This window comes from Exophiala mesophila (genome assembly GCF_000836275.1).
Source record: "Exophiala mesophila strain CBS 40295 unplaced genomic scaffold supercont1.3, whole genome shotgun sequence".
In the NCBI taxonomy this organism is placed as follows: Eukaryota; Fungi; Ascomycota; class Eurotiomycetes; order Chaetothyriales; family Herpotrichiellaceae; genus Exophiala; species Exophiala mesophila.
This window is the reverse complement of record NW_015622506.1, coordinates 1657225-1680375: the sequence shown is the minus strand read 5'-3', so window position 1 is coordinate 1680375 and position 23151 is coordinate 1657225. Positions and strand designations below refer to the sequence as shown.

At 50.4% G+C, this 23151-nt stretch overlaps 11 protein-coding genes and 1 non-coding gene across 14 annotated transcripts; 4 read left to right on the top strand and 8 right to left on the bottom strand.

Annotated features, from left to right (window-relative positions):
- Positions 1-102: 102 nt before the first annotated feature.
- Positions 103-1527, bottom strand: PV10_04220 (uncharacterized protein). The gene is made up of 2 exons (XM_016368756.1): positions 1309-1527; positions 103-1246 (listed from the first exon to the last, which is right to left on the bottom strand). The coding sequence occupies exons 1-2, from the start codon at positions 1520-1522 to the stop codon at positions 402-404; spliced, it is 1059 nt and encodes a 352-aa protein (XP_016224544.1). The 5' UTR covers positions 1523-1527; the 3' UTR covers positions 103-401.
- Positions 1528-1760: 233 nt separating this feature from the next.
- PV10_04219 lies at positions 1761-4454 on the top strand. Of its 3 annotated transcripts, XM_016368754.1 has the most exons (3): positions 1761-1885; positions 1933-4146; positions 4222-4454. In XM_016368754.1, the coding sequence occupies exons 1-2, from the start codon at positions 1805-1807 to the stop codon at positions 3667-3669; spliced, it is 1818 nt and encodes a 605-aa protein (XP_016224542.1). In that variant the 5' UTR covers positions 1761-1804; the 3' UTR covers positions 3670-4146; positions 4222-4454. The 3 variants fall into 3 exon arrangements, with proteins under 3 accessions (XP_016224542.1, XP_016224541.1, XP_016224543.1); XM_016368753.1 differs by having other exon boundaries at positions 1933-4454; XM_016368755.1 differs by lacking the exon at positions 1761-1885 and having other exon boundaries at positions 1886-4454.
- Positions 4455-4630: 176 nt separating this feature from the next.
- PV10_04218 (uncharacterized protein) lies at positions 4631-6391 on the bottom strand (the record flags this gene model as incomplete). The annotated part of the gene is made up of 3 exons (XM_016368752.1): positions 4631-5646; positions 5706-5771; positions 5830-6391. 3 exons carry the CDS (start codon positions 6389-6391, stop codon positions 4631-4633), a joined length of 1644 nt encoding a protein of 547 aa, XP_016224540.1.
- Positions 6392-7128: 737 nt separating this feature from the next.
- On the bottom strand, positions 7129-9102 carry PV10_04216 (uncharacterized protein). Its single transcript, XM_016368751.1, has one exon. The coding sequence runs from the start codon at positions 9030-9032 to the stop codon at positions 7842-7844; it is 1191 nt and encodes a 396-aa protein (XP_016224539.1). The 5' UTR covers positions 9033-9102; the 3' UTR covers positions 7129-7841.
- PV10_04217 lies at positions 7135-7250 on the bottom strand. Its single transcript, XR_001622115.1, has one exon. It is a non-coding gene; the product is annotated as a 5S ribosomal RNA (ribosomal RNA).
- A 266-nt stretch (positions 9103-9368) lies between the features above and the next one.
- PV10_04215 (uncharacterized protein) lies at positions 9369-12108 on the top strand. Its single transcript, XM_016368750.1, has 4 exons — positions 9369-9803; positions 9854-10461; positions 10513-11120; positions 11209-12108. The coding sequence occupies exons 1-4, from the start codon at positions 9604-9606 to the stop codon at positions 11500-11502; spliced, it is 1710 nt and encodes a 569-aa protein (XP_016224538.1). The 5' UTR covers positions 9369-9603; the 3' UTR covers positions 11503-12108.
- Positions 11880-13427, bottom strand: PV10_04214 (uncharacterized protein; the record flags this gene model as incomplete). Its single annotated transcript, XM_016368749.1, has 1 exon — positions 11880-13427. One exon carries the CDS (start codon positions 13425-13427, stop codon positions 11880-11882), a length of 1548 nt encoding a protein of 515 aa, XP_016224537.1.
- A 322-nt stretch (positions 13428-13749) lies between these two features.
- Positions 13750-15803, bottom strand: PV10_04213 (uncharacterized protein). The gene is made up of 5 exons (XM_016368748.1): positions 15493-15803; positions 15085-15420; positions 14693-15035; positions 14332-14639; positions 13750-14260 (listed from the first exon to the last, which is right to left on the bottom strand). The coding sequence occupies exons 1-5, from the start codon at positions 15749-15751 to the stop codon at positions 14193-14195; spliced, it is 1314 nt and encodes a 437-aa protein (XP_016224536.1). The 5' UTR covers positions 15752-15803; the 3' UTR covers positions 13750-14192.
- Positions 15804-16606: 803 nt separating this feature from the next.
- PV10_04212 (uncharacterized protein) lies at positions 16607-17973 on the top strand. The gene is made up of 5 exons (XM_016368747.1): positions 16607-16898; positions 16971-17005; positions 17059-17101; positions 17153-17493; positions 17552-17973. Exons 1-5 carry the CDS (start codon positions 16775-16777, stop codon positions 17858-17860), a joined length of 852 nt encoding a protein of 283 aa, XP_016224535.1. The 5' UTR covers positions 16607-16774; the 3' UTR covers positions 17861-17973.
- On the bottom strand, positions 17974-19077 carry PV10_04211 (uncharacterized protein). The gene has a single exon (XM_016368746.1). The coding sequence runs from the start codon at positions 18976-18978 to the stop codon at positions 18136-18138; it is 843 nt and encodes a 280-aa protein (XP_016224534.1). The 5' UTR covers positions 18979-19077; the 3' UTR covers positions 17974-18135.
- Positions 19078-19298: 221 nt separating this feature from the next.
- Positions 19299-21153, top strand: PV10_04210 (uncharacterized protein). The gene is made up of 3 exons (XM_016368745.1): positions 19299-19787; positions 19874-20213; positions 20280-21153. The coding sequence occupies exons 1-3, from the start codon at positions 19461-19463 to the stop codon at positions 20969-20971; spliced, it is 1359 nt and encodes a 452-aa protein (XP_016224533.1). The 5' UTR covers positions 19299-19460; the 3' UTR covers positions 20972-21153.
- On the bottom strand, positions 19966-22898 carry PV10_04209 (uncharacterized protein). Its single transcript, XM_016368744.1, has 2 exons — positions 22026-22898; positions 19966-21980 (listed from the first exon to the last, which is right to left on the bottom strand). The coding sequence occupies exons 1-2, from the start codon at positions 22856-22858 to the stop codon at positions 21254-21256; spliced, it is 1560 nt and encodes a 519-aa protein (XP_016224532.1). The 5' UTR covers positions 22859-22898; the 3' UTR covers positions 19966-21253.
- Positions 22899-23151: the final 253 nt, after the last annotated feature.

Genomic DNA, 23151 nt, shown 5'->3' with positions numbered 1-23151 from the left:
GGTCGCTCTTGCCAAAAATCATAGCCAGGTCGCTCTTGCCAAAAATCATAGCCAGGTCGGTCGCTCTTGCCAAAAATCATAGCCAGGTCGCTCTTGCCAAAATCATAGCCAGGTCGTACTTGCCTTCAATGTAAGTAACTTAAGACTAAATCGAGAATAGTACTTAGTACTTCTATGTCCTTAAAGTAAAGTAGTGCCTCGTACTTGTCTTTAGGTAAGTATAGGTAGTTTTTGGGTACAGTACCTAGTAAGTACTTACCTAAGTAGAGTACCTAGTATAGTACCACCTCTTTAATTATTACTCGTTTCACCTGTATAGGTACCACTTAAGTACTAGATAGGTAGGTAGGTATGTACCAGTATCTCCTCCTTCCCACGTCCCTGGCACCTGCTGTAAGGGCTTAATCCAACTCGAGCAACCAAAGGTCGTCGAGTCTGTCATTGGACGGCGACAGTCCACCCTGCAGCAGAACACGACCAGCGACGACCACGTCGGCAGCGAACCAGCCACGTGGCGATGGGATCTTGCTGTCCTGTGTCCGGATCTCTTGCCAATGCTGGGATTCGATGTCGAAGGCCCATATATCTCCGAGCATTTTGCCAGCACCTTGATGTCCTAGATTACTGGGATCGCTTTCGCCGAACATAGTTAAGAGACTGTCGCGACCCCGCATCTTTAATGCTAGTAAACAGCAAACGCTCCGGGGTATAGGCCCCTCTTTTCCGTCGGCGGCGAATGGAATTGAAGTCCAACGGTCGTCGGCTGGGTCAAACACGTCGACAGCTCCTCCTTGCTCCTTAATCCCATCAAAGCCGTTCATGCGCCAGAGTTTCCCGCGGGCAAAGGCGATTGAGGTTCCTCCTCGCGGCGGGCCGGGGGCAGCAGCATGCTGCTGCCACTGCCTCTGGGAGAGACGAAATGACCATACATCGGCAAGTCTCCCTTTCTCTGGACACCCGGCGTGGAGATAGATGGTGTCATCCCCGTCGTTAGCCAGAGCATGATAGCTGCGCCCGGGCGGGAATGGAGCCTCGGTGTCGATCGGCGTGATAGCCGCCCAGGATTGAATTTGAGGGTCGAAACTCCAGAGCGTGCCTCGCTCCTCGATTGGAGCCATGGCTGTGCCGCTCCGACCCGAGAAGAGATAGAGCTTGCCCTTCAGAGACGTCGACGACGAACCTACCCGAGGCTGCGGTGCCCCTATTGCAGGGATTGTACTGATCTGGCTATCTTGGGAGCTTTGATCTGATTGGAGATACAACATTAGTTTCTAGATCCCATTGATATCAGCAGGACGAGACTCTCACCCTGACAAACCGTGCAACAGTAAATGGCTGCATCGACGGGTTCGCGAGGGCGCAACTCGCCCCCATAAATATAAGCTGTCTTGCCAATGACTGCCAGTGTTTGCGAAGAGCGGCGAATCAAGGAGCTTGTTGTACACTTTTTCCAGGTTGCCAGGGCCATATTGATTAATCTGGGAACGAATTCCGGATGAAAAGGACACTTCGCCCCTTCCATCCTATCCTGGCTTTCACCGTTTATATAACCTGCTCACATCATCAAGCTTAGGTACCTATTACGATGCAGCTACACTTGATGAGGGCGGGCGATATAGATGAGTGAATTGCCGGTATCGGGAGAGACACCCAGGCGTAAAATATTGCCCAAGACAGTTAAAGCGGACCCACATGCTCTGTATTGTATTGTATTCTTCTCCGCGTGAAGATTCAATTTGGCCCAACCTCAACATCATCAACATTTCTGATCGCAGGTTTGCTCAATTGCCACTTCACTGAACCAATGCCGGACCCCGGATCGCCTTCTGGCAAGATCCGTCGTGGACATACAGGTTGCAAGGCGTGCCGGCGCCGAGGCAAACGCGTGAGATGAAACCCCTTTCGTCATCAATCCACTCTCTGACCTTCCAGTGCGACGAGAGCAAGCCAGTGTGTCGAGGTTGCCAGAGACTCTCACAAAACTGCGAATATGGCACCAACTTTTCCTTTCGTCATTACGGCGCCTATCAAAACCACTCACGCAATGTGCGGCATACATCCATGCCTGGTCCAAAAGGATGCTCGGATTCTTTGCCTCAACAAAAATGGCCGGGAGCCGCGCCAGGACGAATTTTCGTAAAAGCAAGACCGAATGCAGCCCTTCCCTCGGCACCGTCTGCGGAAGACGACATTTACTTTAAGCACTTTGACAGTCATGTGCGAGCCGTATTGCCCGGTTCTCTTAAAGAAATCCCCCAGAGCAGCATCCTGTCTTCTGATTCCCTGCGCTACGCTGTCCTTTGCTTGTCTGCCTCCAACCTGTCCATGCTCGACACTCGCGTGGATTCCCGTCGGCTTCCATCCGATGACCGAATATCAGTCTTCAGCCCAATAGCCAACCGCACACACCACGATCAAGCACGAAAATACCACGACCTGGCGATGGCTGGTGTTGGCTCCTCGGAGAAGATCAACGAACCGATACATTATGCGGTGGTCTTGGCCACCAAGGTCCTTCTGGCCATATATCACCACGCGTCGACCGACCACTTGCACTTCCGACTGGGGATAGAGAGCACTCACCATTTCGTTTCCCGGCATAGCATGACCCTCTTGCAGACCGAACTCGGGCTTCAAGCCTTGCAAATGTGGCATCGCCTCTCCGCCTCCTCTCGGACATCGAGAGACCCCTCCCTCCTCCTGGAAGGTGAATCTAACCCATATCTCCAGTCCAAATATCCCTCGCCGCATACGATGGAGGGCCTGTCCCTGACTTGCATTTTGAGGATGAGTTCGGATGAATTGATTTATGACATTTTGATCAAAACCATCGGGATCCGAAGAAGGGCAGTCGTGTTCCGTGCCGTGGCCGGTGTGCACAATATCTCCAACGAATCCAAAAACCTTGGACCCCTGGCTCATGATCATCTGGAAAGATTGCTGGGCAACCATGGCAGGAAAGAAGAGCACGACGAAGCACAGACGACCTTTGTCAGAGGGTCTCACTTGATCGGGCTCCTACAAATTCAACGAGACAGACTGACCGTGTGGAAAACTCGGATTGACAGGGAATTCCAAAGTAGTCTGCATGATGGTCATGTGAGCTTGAGATATGACGATTTCCCTCCATTTTCTCGTCATCGAGATGCCATGAATGCGCTCTACTACCTCCTTTGCCTAGTGATGATCGAGACACTTCAAAGAGAGGACTCCGGAGTTGACTCGCCCAAGTCGACGTCTCAGACATACATTTCCCCCATTCAACGGACCGTGGACATTATGCTCGGTATCATTGACGTGCTCGACTTCGCCACGTCGAACACTTCAGACGTGTATACTTTTAGTTTGACGGAAGTTTTGCTACAGTTGGCGCTCGCATGGCATTCCACCTCGACCTTCCACCATATTCTTGATATCACCTGGCCTCTCCTCGAGACCCGAGGACGTGGGTTTGAACATTCACACTATCCCACTCACTTAGCGAAGCGCATCATCGCTCTCCTGGCCAGTAACTGGGCTCGAGGAAGATCCATCAACATTGCCTCTTTGGCTGTCGAGGAAAGCACCCCAAAACTACACTTGTTGGCGATTGGCAAGCCGGTTGATCTCGTGGTTTGCGGCCATGACATTCATGGAAGATACTTTGTCGACAGAGTACCATTGTCGTGAATCTCGAGGTTGAAGACACTCTTCCGATTTGCCCTTGATCCTGCAGGGTAAGTAGGTAGTCCCATCTGCGCCGGCTGTTGTCTTTAGGCCGTGCGAATGCTGTGCAAGGTACAAGGTCTCACCATGGCGAACGGGCATTGGTGCTGATGCTCGGTGAGTGGTCTGGGTGGCTCAGCGGTTACGTGGTGTGGTGTGGTGTGGTGTGGTGGAACGAGACGTGGCTAACGGCGACGGTAGGACTGCACCACGCTGATGAGGGCCGGGGCCACGACCGAAGAGACCTTTGATTCTAATTTAACCACTACTGGGAGGCTATGGCCAGCAGCAGAAAGCGAGTAGGCCGACCGATACCGTGACCATTGAGGCTCTCTTCTGTCTCCTATCGGTGCTCTTCAAGTGCAAGGTCTCCCGTCCTCAACGAAATACTTCAAGTGATATAACTACCGTCAATTGAATGACGCTGGGTGGAAATATCTTGTAGGTTTCGACACTCTTTTTGATGGGTTTTGTGGATGGGCACATAGGTACTAGTACTTAGATGTTCACCCTTAGGTTCCAACTCGCACGCCATATCGCGTGATGAGTGTTTGCCTCGTTTGGTTCGCCAGATTCAACAACTCGCAACCCCATTCGGGACACGGCACTCCAGCGACTTTGAGAGCCCATTTCCCACATTCTTCGAGCCGACGGATCGCGGCGGTAATGGCTTCTGGCATTGTCACCACCAGAGAGTCGATGCATCGACATGGATTCCAGAAACATGTTCATCGACGGAGTCGCTAAGCCTGCGGACCGTGTCGGTATGAACGTGGACATCGATTTTATCCAAGTAGATGCTGACTGTAAAAGGACGGGAGAATTGAATCTGGAATCTTTCGGAGAACCGAGATTGGGTCAACTGCCTAGCCCATTAAATTCTTGGTCAATATTCAATCCAACCAACTGCTATGCTGCTTGTGCCTCAGACCTTCAAACCACTGTGCCTGGACAACCAACCCGGCTGTTTCAGGACCTCCTGAGGAGTTTCCGACTCCAATGGAATTTCTTGATCCCACGCATCAAGACTGACCCCTGTGGTACGTGTTTTGCCGATGACTTTGCCATACACGTCTAAGGCCTCCGCAAAGAACTGCACACTTTCTGAACTTGTGAGTATCGCCATGTTGTCGACCTTGAAACTCGTTTCAAAGGTTCTCCTCTTCGAGTGGCCTAGTACATGTGTTGAAATGAGATGGCCGGACTTCTCCTCAGAGTAGAAACGCCACGTGTCGGTCTCGGTATCGCCGTTCCAGGATACGTGAATGGAAATTGAAGATTCTCGTGTATCAGCCTTTAGAGCTACGATGGCCGGCTCCTCAGAAGCACTGCCCGTCCAATTGAATCTGAAGCCGCGATAGCTTTGGACCAACTTACCTGCCGGCTCGTAGTCCAGGTAGGCATGGAACAGAATTTCACCATCTTTGGCAAATTCGGTGATGGCTCCAGCCTCACCCCAATTGACAAATACATTCTTGTTCGGTAAAACCTGGACGTTGCCCTGGCTGCGAGTCAATAGACTATCTGGAGCTGGGTACGTTTGTATTTCTGAAGCCTCGCCGGTTGAGTGGTCCAGCAGCACAATGCGTGCGCGGGAGAACGGGCTGATCTCACGGTCGCGCTCTGAGTGTGCGGCGTTGTCGAAGAAAGAGATTATTTCGGTGTCGTCCTTATCTGACCGTGAATGAAAGCGTGCATCGTGCTGATAGGCAAATTCTAATGATTTCGGAATGATGAAATCGGACCCGTGGACGCCACCAAGCTGCCAAATGATTCTGCCAGTCTTGCCGTCGATCTTGAAGATGGCTCGGTAATTGCGAGCAGATATAAGGTAATTGCCCTGGTCGTCTTTGTCGACGCTGTTGATGTGGAAATAATTCCAAGCATCGGTCGAATTGCGCGAGTTAAAGGCACCCTGCTCAGCAAGAGGGAATGCAGAATCTGGGACTTTAGTTAGAATATTTCAGCTGTGAAAGGCTCGTTGGGGAAGATGGTCATACATTTTGGATCTACATGGTCGAGACTGTACCACTCAAAGATCAAGTCACCCGTCTCGATGTTGATTTCTTTTCACCTGTCAGCAAGGAGGCCTCTGCTGTGAAGGTGAGCTCTCATGTAGCTTACCCTGAAATCCGTTTGAAACGATCCAGTTCTGACCCTCTTGTCCTCCCCAGCGCGAGAGATCTGTTGGAACAGCAATGGGAGTCTCAATTAGGACATTTCCGTTGTCAAGGACACGGAACTCGTGACAGGAGACGAGTTTGTGCGCTGCGGGTCTAACTGTCTGGACGACTTGGTATCGGTCGTTCAGTATCGTGTGTTTTCCGTACATACGTCCATGAGATTGATCCAGAAGCCCTTCGAATGCTCTCAGGACCGGCTTACCCTGCCACACACTAGCTTGAAAATTGGCAACCCAACCGCCAAAATAGCCGATACTAGACCAAATCAAGTCTCCGTTGTCGCGGAAGATATACGCACCCGGCTGTTGGGGACCCCATGAGCCTTGGATAAACCCTTGGTAAGGTGCAATGAAGATGAACCCCGATTCCACCTTTGTAGAGGAAGCTGGGACGGTAATGTTTAGTCGAGGAACAGATAGCTCTGGACGAGATCGGAATTGCCAGTCCGCTGCAACCAGAGTACTTAGGCGAGTCACCGCAAGCACTAGCGATAGAGGCTTCATCTTCAATACGAAGAGAGCTATTCCCAAGTGCCACGACAAAAGAGATTACCGAGGGCTAGTTTTGCGCACCTGTTGAAAGAGAAGTAGCTGACCACTGACATTTTATAGCTGGATCTCCGGAATCGATTGTGTGCAAATGATGATGATGACGTGCTTGCAGCTAGGCTATCGAGCATTTCATCATTTGCAGATAGATAGTCGAAATGGTCGGCTAGGTCTGTGCCAAGTCGGAAATGGGGGGCGTACTGCCTGTATACAAGGTCTGTATCAAACATTCCATTCAACGCCGTCGGCATCTTGAGATCTAGACATGATATGGACGTTCAAAATTGGTGTGCATGCCATTCGTGAAAAAATTATGTAATATCGGTTGAGATTGAAGCCAAGTCTCAAAGTTGTGGCCATTGCCAAATGTGAGGAATGAGTTCTACGACCAGCTCTTCAGATAGAGGCCGCCTGAGAAAGGACGTAGCAAAGCCGTGATCATAATCATCTTTTCAATATCGGAGAAATTAGCACCCATGTTTCAAACTGGCGTTAACGAGAGTAAATTCGATATGTGTGAGAAGTCTGCTGACTGCCCAGGCTCCGATTGAGTGGACTAAATAAGAGGAAAGGAGACTGTTTAGGGAGTGAGTCTAGCTCGCCGTGCCTACGGAGTACTGCTACTGGCATAAGTCCAGGGTTATACAATGCCAGGCAGAATGAGAAAGGACTGTTTTGAAAAAAAGTAAAAAGGCAAAAACAATCAACAGCCAGGATTCCCAAATGGTCACCCACTTTAGTACTAACTGACCGGCATGTGGCTTAAGTATGGCTGAGCGAACGGGAAGCCCTGTTCTCCACATCCTATGGTCGATTGCGAAAGGAAAGTGTGCAGAAAATCATATATCGGACAGAATTTGTTGTTCGGCAGTGATGCCTTCCTTTGGGCCTAGCGTCTTGGCACGGTCACCTACTCCGTACTCGGTACTCCTAGCTCTATTCCTCCATCAGACCTCTCCTCTTCCATAGAGCTTTTTCTTAGCAATACAACACCCTGTCCTCCCTGACTAGCTCCCCACAACATACTGCCTAAGTACCTAGTATCCGTGTAAAATTGTTCGTGTTCCTGTGACCATGCTCCAGTCACAATCCCGATCGAGACTGTGTTGAAAGGTGCCCGGAAGCTACTGCTAGAAACCGCGATTGCAGCAACCCGGTGACAGTCTCTGAGGCGAGCTTCAAGGTGAAGGGCCAGTGGCTTATACCCTACGAAACAGCGGGGAGTAAGTAGAGCCGCAGCTTAAACAAATCGAGAAGTGAGTCTGGCTCGGTCAAGTTGTATCCCAAAAGTGCACGACAGTCATGTCAGTGCTTCTGATTCCTTCATGACACCTCACCCCTCTTCAGGATATATTAACTCTCCGATCACCATGCGAGGTATTCTGAAGCATGCAACTCAGGGCCCCTATGTCGCGCTCTTACCAGGTCCACCATCCTGAAGAGTCTCGATTTCCGCAAACAGCCCTTTGACATGCGCATCGACTAGCCACTTCCGAGGCATCAGCCAAGCCAACAAGTTTCGAAAGAAGTACTGCAGCCACGTGCGAGGTACATAGAAGGCTGCCAGGTCTCTCGATCGCCTCTGCAAGCGCTCAATGCCAGGTCGAAGCCGGCTCTCATGGGCGGCGAGCGCCTCCCCAACATCGTGTGTTCGACTCAGCTCCTGGCTCAGCATCTCTGCAGATACAAGCGCCATACCAGCGCCCTGGCCGGACATGAGAGTCAGACAATGTGCCGCATCGCCCAAGAGTACGACGCGGCCTTTTGACCAACGTGGTTGGACCACCAGATTGGCACTATCCATTACCAGAGACGTCCCAGACGCTTCCCCTAGACGAACAGCGTCCCTGACCACATCCTGACAGTCGGCAGTAAGTTCTCGCAACTTCTTGAATCCCTCGCCACGTGGCCCGGGAGGACCACGGCTCTCTGCCCAGATGTGGTACCCCGTCATGCCGCCGTTCTTGAGTGAGAATACCATGTCCAGCTGGCCTGGTCGAGTAAAGGATACGCAATTCTTGGAAGGCTCCTGATCGGTTTCGAAGTTGTACGCGGCGAAGTACAAGCCAATGAAGTCCAGTGCGTCCTTTTGTTCAAATATCATGTCTCTGACTTGCGACCGCATCCCATCGGCGCCAATGACGAGATCCGCATGCAATGTATGCCCATCGTCGAGCTGAATCTCGACCGTCTCCGTTTGGTCCTGGATCGAGACTACTCTCCGTGAGAATTTGATCTCCGAAGAACTGGGCAGGTGAGAAAGCAGGATTCTGGCCAGATCATTGCGTCGAACAGGCATGCTGTCCATCCCTCCGTGCACTTCACTGTATCGCAAGCGATATAGCTCGTATCCTGAATATGTTTTCACGGTGTTGTAGTCGAATTGTTCACTAATTGTGCCCAGCAACTGCTTGATACCCATCTTTTGAAGAGTTTCAAGGCATGGCCCGGAGAGAGTCATCACATACCCACCATCCTGTAAGTTGGGCGCTTTCTCGATTATGATGGCCTTCCAACCGATCTTATCAAGCCACCATGCAGCGGCAAGGCCAGCGATTCCAGCTCCGATGATCACAGCTAACGGTTTGTCCGGCATCTTGGGTATTTGTAGGTTAATGAGAAAGTCAGAAGTTTAGAAAACAAAGAGTCAGAGTGAGAGCGAGACCGTATGGTAGATATGGGGATGCTCCAAGTGGGTCGGTGGTCATTTTGATCTGATAAGATAAATTGCGATGCACCAATCAGCATCGGCAGGCCCTCCGGCCCGAAGTGGCTAAAAAAGGACCTGAAGGTGAACTCGACGACCTCGTACCCGGGTTTGAAGGTCCTCGAAAAACAAACTCCCGAAGCACGGCTCCGATATGCATGCCAATTCGCATAACAGAGTCCTTGTCCATCTGGAACGTGGCTAGCCGCTAACTCTTCGTACTGACTCTTGGTCATGGCAAGATGGCGCTGTGGTTGGGTCAGGAGCCACGCGAGGCGTTGTTCATCGCTAAGTAGTGCGGAAACAGAATCTAGCCGCGACATCGGCAGACATCAGATGATTCTAGCATGCGGACCACAGTGGAGATATCAAATATGGTCCTCATATCGAGGGTTTGCAATACAAAAACGTCTCTCGCTCTCTGTAAATCTCAGAAGGCCACTCAGAACTGGTACTCATTATGGCTATGGACAAAGCAGTCCTTGAATCTACCTTCGTGGAGAGCGGACAAGCACAGTCCGAAAAGATAGGATTCGCTTCTACGACCACCGAGAAGCCTCCTAATGAGTACACCGACGCTGCTTTACCGGCCGACCGGGTGCAAGCTGGAGATGTCCGGTATGCTCTACACCGCAAAGATCGGCTCATACTGCTCATTTGGTACGTACAGTTCCAATCTCTTCCAGTGCCGGTAGCTAACCCCCCAGCAGCATCTGGATCACTACCTTCGTGCTCGGCCTCTCGATGCAGACGATGTACCCTTTGCTGCCTTACGTATACAGCTCCTTCAAAGCACACTCTCTCATGCCAACGGCCTTCGTTGTCTCCAGCGTCGTTGGAGCAGTCATCAGGCTACCGCTGGCCAAAGTCCTTGATCTCTGGGGGCGTGCTCAAGGCCTAGCGATTGCGCTGGGGTTGTTCACCATCGGTTGCATCGCCATGGCAGCGTCCCAAAACGTCGTGACCTACGCCGCGGCGATGGTGTTGTATATCACCGGCTACGACGCGTTCTCCTACGTACTATTTGTCCTGATCGCCGACCACTGGAATCTAAAAGACCGAGGCCTCATTTTTGGCTTCTATCAGACTCCATGGATCGCGACAACATACATTGGACCCGTGCTGGCCGAGAGATTCTTGTCTTTCTCTACTGGTTGGAGATGGTCGTTTGGGGTATTTGCCATCGCAACCCCTCTGGTGGGAGCGGGTATGGTGGTTTTCTTGGCTAGGAAGCAGAAGCAAGCGATACGACAAAGCTCTCCTTCACGGGATGCCCCATTCTTGTCAAATTTGAAGCACTATTTGGTTCAAATCGATGGTAAGTGATTCCCTCTCCCCAACAGACACACCATGTCAACGAACACAACAGTTCTCGGTCTTTTCCTCCTCGCCTCCGGCTTCTCGCTTTTCCTCCTCTCACTCAGTTTGCACACCACCGCCGGCAAGGGCTTCGAGTCCCCATCCATCATCTCCATGCTTGTCATTGGCATCGTTCTCATGATCTGCTTTGGTATATGGGAGAGATACTTCGCATCCGTCACCCTCATCCCCTTTGCATTAGTGAAGGGCCGGACCATCATTGGCGCCTGTCTGGTGTACGCGACGACGTATTTGATGTACCAAGTCTGGTCACCTTACCTCTCTTCCTCCCTGCAAGTGGTGCAGGACCTCAACGTTGTCCAGGCCGGTTACATCTACAATATTCACAGCATCGGGTGGTGTATCGCGAGCTTTGCCGGTGGGGCGATCATCAAGTTCACCGGATGGTACAAAGGCCTGGCTCTGTTCTTCGCCATTCCTCTGCAGATCCTCAACACCGGACTCATGATCTATTTCTCAAAGACCACAACGGCCACCGGGCTAATAGTCATGAGTCAGATCTTCATTGCATTCGCCGACGGCTTGCTGTACGTCACGTCCGACGTCGCCTTATTGAGCAACGTCACCCCTCAGCACTTTGCCATCATACTTGCCGTCGTGAGTTTCCCCTATCAACCCTGACTTCTTTGGTCTCCAAATCTGCAAAAGGGACAGTCTGAAGCTAATCCAATCTTTTAAAATCCAGTACAACCTCACCGGCTCGTGCTTCCAAGCCATCGGTTCAACCATCTCCATCGGCCTGTGGACGTCCTTTTTCCCCGAAGCCCTGCTGCGCAACTTGCCCGCCGACGCGCTGCAGAATATGTACCTCATCTACGCGGACATCACCACGCAGTTGTCGTACCAAGTGGGAACGCCTGTGAGGCAGGCGATCCAGTTGAGTTACGAGCAAGCGATGAGGAAGCTGTTCATCACGGCGACTCCACTGGGTGTGCTGATGGTCGTAGGTGCGGCCTTGTGGAAGAAACGGACACTGTAAGCCTTTGGGGTTGGTCTGCGGATTCTTTAGAATAACGTTGTCGGGGGAGAGGGGAAGAGGGAGGAGGCCCAATGTCGTTGCGGTTACGTACTTGTGGCCTTTACCAATCGCCTCGCTCTCACAGATATCTAAGAAGCAACATAGAATCGGTTCCCAACCATCACATTTTCTCAGCGATCGTGACGTACACGGCGGCCGGATCTCCCAGCAGCACCAGCGTTGAACCACGTTAAATCCTACATTGGATGAATTTGGGAAGTAACCTTTCAATACGTACTAGGTACTTCTTTGCCTATCTAGAAATACTTATTACCTAGTCAGGTATACCTCTACAGTGCTTACTTGAAACGTTTCCTAAGTACATTGTACTCATAGTACTATACAATCTGTCTATCAATTATAGCCTCTTTCATAAAAGGACTGCGTGCTCTAATTCTCCTTCCAAAGGGAATAATGACCACCGGAATGAAAGAGAGCAATAAAGCGAGAAACCCTAGCAGTGTACTCGCCCATTGAAAGCCAAGGTTTGAGTACATGGCCATAGTCGATAAGGGTAGAAAAGCGGCAAAAATATTCTCTCCAAGGACAACGGCAGCAACGGCACTTCCAGCATACTTGCTGTATGAGTCGACTACGTAGTCTGCAATCCCGATGACGACGATATCGATGCCGAACCCGACCATGGCAAGGCCAATTGCTGGTGCGATCCATGGGAAGGAGGGGTATGAAGTCCATGCATATACAAACATACCACCTGTAACTCCTACAAAACTACCGAGAACGCTGACGTAGAGTCTTGCTTCAGGGATAGGGATCCCGGGCGTCTCATGGTTTCGAGAGGCTGAGGCGAAATACAGCTTTGCAGAGAGTAGCGCACCAGTCAATCCGAGGCATTCACCGATCACGACGGCCGCTTGGATGTATCCGGCCTGAGACGCTGACCATCCGTAGAGCTCGACGAATACTTGTTCAGCCGACTGTGTGAAGACGTAGACTGTTCCGACAGTAAAGGCCGACCAAAGGGTGAAGACGAAAACAACTGGTTCTGTAAAAAGCATATACAACGGCCGCTTGACGCTGATTGTGACTCTCTGAAACAAAGTGGCAGTCGGCCTGTCGGTGGCAGCATGAATTGACAAGTCTTTCTGGTCAAAAGTGGTTGTGGTGTTTGCTGCGGTTTTTTTGGCCCGTTGACTAAGTATGACAGATCCTCTGGTTTCGCGGAAAAAGATGAGATAGAGCGGAGTGAAGAGCCCATACCAAATGAGTTGCAAATATGATATCCAGCGCCAATTCAAATACTGAAAAATGACACCCCCGATGACGGGACCCGTGCTACTTCCTGTGACGTAGGCGGTGATGTAAAGGCTCATTGGAATTGTTCGAGCCTTTTCTCCATCCCAGATATTTCCAATGACAGTTGCTGAGGTGTTGGACAGGATGGAAACACACCCTCCTGTAAAGAACCTTGATATGATTAAAGTGGCGAAGTTTTGCGCCAGGGCTTGGGGGATAATGAAGCATATGAAGACAAGGTGTGTGACTAGGAAGCCTGGTCGCACTCCAAAGTCCTCCATCAAAGGGAGTGCTACGAGCGAGAATATGGCGCCTCCCAGCGCCCAGCTCGCCACTGGCCAGTATGAGTTTGGAAAGTGCTCATCGCTGACATTAAATGCTTCGTTAATGGCCTCGTGTGCCACGGTGATGATGGTTCCATTCAGAACGGTGGTAAATGTGGCGAAGATTGCAATCGCTGTAATGACCCATTTCCTCTGGACTGACCAGTTGTAAGGGTTGCCGGGATCGTCGAAACCCAGCCATTCGTTGGCATTGGCGTTGGATATCGATTCTGAGGTCTGCACGCGTGAAATGGGTCGTCTGATCTCAAGTGCGATCGAGTCGTTTCTGTCCTCTCCGTGAGACATTGTACGATCGTGCCTGCTCTCGTTGGCTCGACCTTTTGATACTCTGTGCCCTAGAGCAAGGAAGTAATACTAGATGTACACCATTGTCGAGTATGAGGTCTGTGTGGCATTTTTGATTTTGACAACAATAGATCAGGGGATTTGAGATTGAATAATCTTGTTGAACATAAGCTTGATAATTTGAATCTTGGAAAGTCTTAAGAAAATGTCATCCCGCAAGCGCAGCCAAGCGCTTAAGCTTCTGCAAAACTAACTTATGACCGCAAGCGTGGAATTGGTTGCCGTTTCTTACCTAATGCAAATGCAACTTTGTGGAGAGGCTCGGTGTTGCATACTACTAGTAGTATTTCCATTACTACCACCTATTACATTCGAAAGAAGGTATGAAAGCAAGTAAGAGTAAGAAGATCTTTGTAGGCAATATCGGTTCCCGTGCGCCCCAAAACAGAGCACTGTCCTCCTTGATTCTCCTTTTCGGTCTGCTAGAGAGCATTGCCAACGATGAAAATGTTGAAGCTGATCCTATAGCTCCAGCCGTCTGATAATATACTCCTGGAAATTAACCTTTGGCCAGAAACGCCTGTCAGGTATATCGAGCCCGTGCTAACTTGTCTATCCCCATCCTTTCCTTCGAAGGATCTGTGCCACTTCTAGAATCTTGTTGTCGAAAACATACCACTTCGTAGTCCCACTAGAGGCACTTAAAGCCCTTCAAGTACTAACCTGAGTGGGTACTTTTGACGGTTGACTTTTAGAAATAGCTGATCACGACGATTCGGCATTTGGAGTCGTCGTGGTTGCGTCTACTCCTAATTGCAGATAATTCCAGCAGACTGATGGTCGCATAAAGTCAGCTTTTTCAATCGATGTCATAAGAATATGTCAACAAGTTCGCGGCACTCACTCGTATCCCCAAGGTCGTCACCAAAGAGACCTTTTAGCTGCTCTGCCCCATGTGTGACGCCAGTTGTTGGATGATAACCGACAGCGGTTTTCCCAATGGCAATTCCCATCATGGGCGGAATGTCATCTAGTTCCATAAATTGCGGTTTGAGATTTGAGGCTTGGGACTGCATCGTTGCATAGATATTGCTCGCTACGTATTGACCCATATGCATCGAGGTGCCACATCTTTTTATGCCAGACCACTGCACAATGTCACCTGCTGCAAAATGGTATTGCGAATTGGCAATTTCCGGGAGGAGGTTCAATCTGGTAGTCAGTTAGCATGGATAGAGAAGGGAATCATGTATGGCGGCTCGTACGATGCAGTAACCTTGACGTAGCCTTCGTCATTCAAGGTATTGGGCGGCATATAGTCTGTTGAGGGGATACTTTTCGATATGGCATAGATGACTTTTCCTGCACGAATTGATTCGCCATTATCAAGCTTCAATTCGGTGATCGATCCATTAGTGGTGGATTCGAGCACGCGCCGGCCTAGAATGAGGTTGACTCCTGCATTTGAAAGTTCAACCGCGGACCGCTCCTTGAACTCGTCTGGCAAGGGCTCATTGGATAGGAGATTGTTGCGGGAATGTATCAGGGTGACTTTTTGTTCTGGCATAATTAATTTGATCTCAGCGGCCATTTCGATGCCGACAGCGCCTATAGCGGTGTGAGAAAGTTGTTGCATTTCGAATGAGATGAAACATACCGCCTCCTATCACAACCACACCTTCGTTTGCATTCTTGACTTGGTCGATGTGGTCTTGGGTCTCCTTCAAGTAGTCTTCCTTTGTCAGAGACTGAGGGACAACAGGCCAGACTCTGCGAAGACCTGTTGCTGCAACGAGGAAATCGTAGCTTTTCTCGGTCAAGGCACCAGTGCCCTTCTCCAGAATGGTCGCTTTTCGCTGTTTGTTGTCGATCTTACTGACGCTGCCACGAACTATGTTGACGCCTTTCAGGGCAGGAACATCCTCAAACTTTCTCCATGCTCTCTTCTGAAAAGTCTCTGATGCAAGAGCCAACGGGGAGCCAATCAAGTGAACTATTCAATAATTAATCAACGGTGAGACTCCTACGTTGAAGATATGAAGAACATGGCCGAGACTGTACGTACAGTATCCGTCACGCTCGTCGACAATTGATATCCTGACAGGAAATTGAGGACCGGCATTGGTAGCCGGAGAGGCAGCAAAACGATGTGACCGTCCCGAGCACAGGTCTTTGAGATTTAGAGCAGCGGCTAAACCTGCATATGAGCCACCAAGGACAAGGACCTCATATGGCTCTCGGGCAGCTCCAATAGCAGCAACACCCTCGTTGGAAGGCATGATGGACTTAAAACAAGCGAGAAATAAGTTCCGAAGACGCGCCATCAAAGACTGTCAAACAAAACTGGGCGACAAGCCTTGTTATAAAGGAGTTGTACGAGCATGGAGTATATGGGTCCGAGGCTGAGCAGTCTTGGGATCAAATCTTATCAGATCATGGGCTATCAGATGGTGCCATCAAGGTGGGATCCACTGTCTGACCATGCTCGGCACTGACATTTTTTCTTGAATGCGCCAAAGGGTTGCGGGGTTATGTGCGATGAGAGTAAGAATGCCGTAGTCAGACGTCAATTATGAGATTTTCTGAGCCGTCGACCGAGCTATCTACGCTATCGATCATCTCCACACCCCCGAGACCGGTACCGGAAGAGGAAAAGACAAAGGTCCCTTGATGTGGCCCTGCGTTGTTGCGGGGATGGATACTCGAAATGCCGTACTACTGAGAGTAAGCATTCTTTCTGATGACCCGTTGCACGTGGGATTTGGAAAACTCTTATAGAGAACAAGCAGTATAAGTTGGGGAGTCCGTTGAGAGGAACAGAAACCCACATCTGACTTGCCAAGTCCACCCCGCTGGCTGTCGCCACAAACTGGAGTACTTGCCTGATGTATATACGTCCGCCTGATTTAGGGAGGCACGGTAAACTCCCAGGTATGTTACGGAAGGTACAGGCGGTCAACTTAGGATAGCTCCTGCCAGAATGAACCATTGGAACAAAAGGAAGGAACAACCTGATTTTCTATCTAGGAAGGTATGAAAGTCACGTGATCCTGTCGACCTTACCCGGCGGTCTATACAGACTATCGAGTGCAGTTCTTAGACCGCGGTTTCTCCCATCGACGGGCCTCGGGATCTGAGTCTCAGGCTGTTTTCTCCGACGGGCTTCAAGTCTCCAACAACTCCAAACAATGATGTAAGCATACGTGGCATGGCAATGATGTAAACACCTTGACGACCTGCCCTATGAAAATCAGTCCACGCATGCTTGCTCTTGATTCAGCTGAGCATCGTTGATTGTGTCACAGAATATAATATTCTTTCACAGTTAAATTTCAAATACCATCTCAATGTCCCCTCGAGCCAGACTCACAGCTCTTTCCCACCAAGTCTCGACAGCTGCAAAGTCTGGGGTAAACGTTACACAGTCCAGAACATTAGCCTCAAGCATGTCCCAGACACCATCTGCAGGATGTAAGTCCGATAGCCACGACATTCTACACCCTTGGAGGTGGGTGGCATGCATGACTCGTTGACTTCGTTTAGGCTGCAACACGCCCGCAGTCATCGGCAAAGGCTATGTAGGGCACCCATTTACCCCCAGAGGCAATTGATTGGTACTGACTTGACCAAGAAAGAAAAGGGCACCTGGACAACAGTTGATGGATTGAAAACATGTTGGACCATATTCTATTCCTGCGGATGCTTGGGTATTGATCTCCTCTTAGATGCTACTGGCCCGTCGTCTGCCAAAAAGGGAATTCTCGTCGTCTATGATATCTTCGGCTTCTTTCCCCAGACTCTCCAAGGTGCCGATATCCTCGCCACCTCGGACAAGGACAGGCAGTACAAGATATTCATGCCTGACTTCTTTGAGGGAAAGCCGGCAGATATTTCCTGGTACCCTCCCGACACCGACGAGAAAGGCAAGAAACTGGGACAATTCTTCCAAACAAGTGCTGCACCACCCAAAACCATCAGCAAGCTCAACGCCGTCATGCAGCAACTTAAATCGAGCAACCCAGATATCAGCGACTGGGGAATTGTAGGATATTGTTGGGGCGGCAAGGTTGATCTCCATCGCTTCACCCTTTCACAGGCCAACCCGCTGACTAACCATATTATAGATTGTCAACCTTGTCTCCCAAGCCGGAACTGCTTTCAAGGCTGCGGCGACTTGTCATCCTGCAATGGTCGACCCAAAGGATGCCCCGGAGGTTACCATCCCAATTCTCACAATTGCCTCCCAAGACGAGAGCAAGGATGACGTAGGCAAGTACGAAGCTGCGCTCAAAGTACCCAAGCAGGTCGAGTGGTATGATGATCAGATTCATGGATTCATGGCTGCTCGAGGTGATTTGGAGGATGACAAGGTCAAGGCAGCTTATGAAAGGGCCTACCAGACTGTCCTCGGATTTTTCCATCAGCACTTGTAAGGCTTCAATATGGTTCGCCTCGGGAATCCGAATGGAAACAGTGTAATCAATGAATCAGGTTTGCAAATTTGAATACGAAATGGTAGTGCAAATCAGATCATTTCGAGATATAACCGCCGTTACGTCTATGTCGTCTCCCAAGCGCATGCACCGAAGCTCCGCCGCCCTCGTGACACTGATTTTCCTCTCCGTCGTTGCCAACTCTACCACTCCATGCAGATGAAAGCAGGCATTGATTTCAACTCCGACATCATAGACAATTCTCAAGCAGTGCTCTAGTCATCAGCTTCGTCGTCAACATGAGTTTCTCCTCTCCAAAAGCACCAGGAGAGGATGATGACAATTTTGAGAGCCGCTGCCGTCCAAAGAGCGCCTGCCAGACCAACGGAACTATGCGCCCACACTCCGCCAAACATCGCCCCCACCAAAAGCAAGACAGGTGCTGCTGCCCTCCTATTCCTCTCGACATTCTGAGTCAAGCCTGCCATGATGAGAGGATCCGAGAAAAGATCACAGTAGATACTGGTCAATACCACACTTGTGAGGGCGTTATACTGCAAAGCACGGCTCGTGACTGCCTGTCCACTGCTTTGAAAGGCGACCAAGGCCAAGGGAACCAGGACTTCCCATCGAAGGTCCCCTCCAGTCTCAGGATCGATCATAACGATGACTGCGGCCGCCGAGATCAACATGAGTTGGAAGGAGAAGGATGCCAACAGCACCCATCGACGTTTCGGTGAGAAGTAGCGATGAAATCTGCTGATGAAAAAGGATCCCATGCAGAACGATCCGATCGAAATGCCAGATCTGATCCACCTTGTTGATTCACTGGGAGCAACAAGCCCCAGACCCAGGTATACCGTGTTGCCCGTTTGCATGCTCACGAATGATCCCCATATGAACACGGCGGAGCTGTCGAGTAGTCCTGTGATGATGTATGACATCAGCAGGATCAGATCTGCCCATTTTTTGTCGATGTCGTCTCTCATATATCGTGCAAGACGTGCAAATCGATCGTTTGCTTTGCTGTTGCCTAGAAGAGGCTCTTCCTCGCCATTGCCCACACCATGGCCATAAATGCCACGGTCAGTACTTTGATTCAGCGTGCCGTACGCCATTGGTGATAATAAGTATCACTGAATTTGCTGGCGGATTTGAATCACCAGACGCAAAAGTGTGCTAGATTAGAATGAGACATGGAAATAACTCCTCGTTCCTCCAAAGCCCAAAGGACAGCAAGCATATTATTGAATTGAAAAACAATCTACCGGTGGGTATTGCAGAGCTCCTGGGCACGCTTCAGAATGCGTCATCTCCAAACGCTGTGGCGGGTTTGTGGACATGATGCACGACCCAGGCGGCTTAAACGTTTAAGCGGTGAGGGTTATCCCCAGCTTCGTGACGTCCATACATTTTGACATCGTTCCGCCTATTCCTAAATACTTGCAAGGGGAACAGAGGAACTGATTAGCCGAGCATCAATTGATCACCCAGGGCTATTAAAACTCAGAGACCTTGCCCAGCCCAGATTCTTCCCCTTGGTATCTTCCTTTTGAATTTGAAAGTCCTGCACCAAATATTAAGTATTTGCACCGCCAGGATGAAGTTGTCTCTGGTGACTTCGTTGCTTATGAGCACATGCCTTGCGGTGCCTATTCATGAAAGAAACCAGCAGGCTTTGAAACCATTTGACAAAAACTCCCCATATACTAGAAAGCATCATGATCCCTATGACCATAAGGTTGACTCGGTGGGACAGGATCTCGAGCCTCTACCGTGGCGAAATGGTGATGGTGCTACCATGCTGGGTCCTCGCAATCGAGAGCGTGAGAAGCAAAATCCAGATATGGTTCGACCTCCTAGCACGGATTCTGGTAATCTTCCCAACATGCGTTGGAGCTTTGCCGACTCTCACATCAGAATCGAGGTAAGAATCAATATAACACTCAGAGAGACCTGGTGCATCAGGCTGCTGAGTATTCTACGAGCCTGTGACCCTAACAGCAGTACTAGGAAGGCGGCTGGACCCGCCAAACCACGGTTCGAGAGCTGGGGACCAGCAGGGAGCTCGCTGGAGTTAATATGAGGCTTGACCACGGCGTCATCCGAGAACTCCATTGGCACAAGCAAGCTGAATGGGCCTATGTCCTAGAGGGAGAGGTCCGCATCACGGCGCTTGATACCGAAGGTGGCAGTTTCATCGATGATCTCAAGAAGGGCGACCTTTGGTACTTCCCACCCGGTCACCCTCATTCTCTCACGGGTCTGGCTCCCAACGGTACCGAGTTCTTACTAGTCTTTGATGATGGCAACTTCGACGAAGAGTCTACTTTTTTGCTGAGCGACTGGCTTGGTAAGTAGCGTTCACTCGCTCGTGTCGAAGAAACCAAGAGGCAACCCCAATCTAATCATTCTGTAGCTCACACGCCCAAGTCCGTCCTTGGTGAGAACTTCAACCTCGACCCAGAGGTATTTGACGCCCTAGACCCAGCGGACAAGTATATTTTCCAAGGCAGCCTACCCGGGTCTATTGACGAGGAGAAGCCCCGCGGCAGAGGGGTGAAGAAGTCCAAGCTTCAATTCACCCACAAGATGCTGGACCAGGAACCTCTCAACACCACAGGAGGCCAAGTCCGCATCACGGATTCGACCAACTTTCCCATCTCCAAGACCGTAGCCGCCGCACACCTCAACATCCAACCCGGTGCCATCCGTGAAATGCACTGGCATCCCAACGCCGACGAGTGGTCCTACTTCATCAGTGGCCGAGCACGCGTTACCATCTTCGCCGCTACGGGCATCGCACGCACCTTTGATTTTCAGGCCGGAGACGTCGGCATCGTACCCAAAAATATGGGCCATTTTATCGAAAACTTGAGCGATGACGAACCCGTTGAGGTGCTCGAGATCTTCAAGGCCGACCAATTCCAGGATTTCTCCCTGTTCCAGTGGCTCGGAGAAACTCCCAAGCAGATGGTTGTGGACCATCTCTTCTCACAGGATAAGAAGGCTGCTTCACAGTTCTTGCGCGAGATTGAGAGCGCCGAGAAGGATCCCATCAAGGCTGTCTTGACCGATGACGAGCTGGACAACATTCACTTCGAAATGTAATTGGTGGGAACATGTAATAGTGATAGTTGATCTTTACCTTCATTCCTCGACACTCGAGGTCTTACTTCATTTCTAACATGAAGACCAAAAATATCCGTCCGGTTGTCTTGTATAGGACCAGAAGCTGGACTTGTCCACATACTGTTGTTAGTTCGAAAGCCTTAATCAAGTCTTGTCTCCAGGAGTGCATGGGTCTAGTAGGCACTGAAGATACCATGCGAAGTCTGACCATGGTGCGGAGGATCCTGGGGGTGAGATTGACCTCCTATCCAGCATAAACGTTTAAGCATCGAGAGCCAGCTCTTCTTGTCTTGGGTCGCCTTCAGGAGCCACATGTCTCATGATTGGAGCAGCCATACCTGGCAAGGACTGTTCCACTTTCGAGACGAGGAGAGGGAGGTACTTGCCCTTACCGCCAGGTAATTGTGCAATCAGGGATAGGAAATGCTTCAAGTTGTCTTCTGGCCCGACCTCGAATCCGCTTGACCTTGCCTCGGCTATCGGGATGCATGATATGACATCGATTAATGTGAAGGCAATGTCGAACACTTTCTCCGTAAGACCCATCCCGTGCACCTGCATGCTATGCACCGGTAGCTTCCATGTCAGCATGGCAAGGTCGCGTGAGATCCTCAATGGATACCGAAAGGTCAGGCTTTCGTGGTCAGCTTCGCTTGAAAGAAATCCTAGCATGGTGCACAGCTGCCATATTATCATCCTTAGCCATTGTTGGGATACACGTATGTTAGACACTTGACTCTCTGCTATATCCAGCAAATCCGGAATCACTTTGCAGATCTTCTCTTCTAGCTGAACAAGATCGCTGGAGGACTCCGTGCTGCTGGCGCGATTCCACAATGCAATAAAATTGTCGTCGACAGATTCGAATAATTCTGCCAGGTAGCCAAAGCCAACAAGACCAGGCGACTGCTTAGTGGTATCATTGATCGAGGGACTCTGAGGGGTGATCTGAAGTGTGATTGGCCTACGCCGGCGTATAGCATGGGATCTATCAATGTTTAGTTGTGGTAGTCACGAAGAATGAGATTTGTACCTTTCAGAAATCAGGAGAAGCCAGAACAGCCTGCTGAATGTCTCGTCCTTTGCAGGATCCTCAATATCCATCGTCGCAGATGTATACATGGTTGTTGCTTCACGTAAGAAGAACCACGCAAGTCGGTGTCTGCCGAGAGCCGAATGACAGCCGTAGATGAAGAACGCGAGGACCACGGTTCGAAGAGACGGAGGCGCAAGTAGATCCAGGTGGCTTCTGGCAGACAGTGCCTCTTTGAGCAGTAGTTGGCCTTGTATGGCGGCATGCCGAGCGATTCCAAGAGACACCAGCCGCTTGTTGGTCAAGCTATCTGTTTGTAGAAGAACGAACGCGCAGAACGAGCAGGCATAGCAATATTCCTCTTCACCCAAGCCGTCGACTCCTCGTGCCGAAACCATGTGACGAAAGGCGGCTACGTTCAACACAGGCACTGTGGAAGCCAGTTGAGTGAGAAAGACTTCGGCACAGAGCTCGACAAGCGCGAGTGGCAACAGGTCGAGATTTCGCTGGAACAGTTGCCTTCCCGGAAGAAGCTCAATGCTATGAGGACTCGTTTGCAGGTCGAGAGAGAAAGTCGGCGAAGTGTAGTTTAGAGCCTGGAATTGTGCTGGAGTCGAAGGTGTGAAGTCATTACTCTCGCCATTTGACTGTGATTTGCGCAGCTCTGCGAGCACATTCGCTGACTCTCCCGTCCTGCCCTTCTTTAATCGAGTGGACAAGAAAGTGCATTCGAGGTCTGCCTGTCGACAGGCCACACACGGCCTTGCCAGATTACATCGGACTTTTCGACGCCTACAGGCATCACATGCCTTGGACACGGTCAGTCGACTCATACAGTTGCATCACATTCGATCTCAACCGGTCGTTGTTGAGGGAGGCTGTTGTATTTTTGGTTGGAGTTCCGGCTGATGTTCTCATTGTAGGACGAAACTATCTGCCGGTACACCTTCCCAAGTTAATATGACATGTCGATGTTTATGATCCGCTATAGCTCTGATTGCCGGGGCAAGTGGAGAGACTACTTCCGCAATAGTTAAAATGAACTCAGTTGCCAGTTCCTGATCCAATACCCTTCCTACGTCTCCCGAGATGCTTCTTGGGACCTTGGAGGAGCTATTGAACGTGG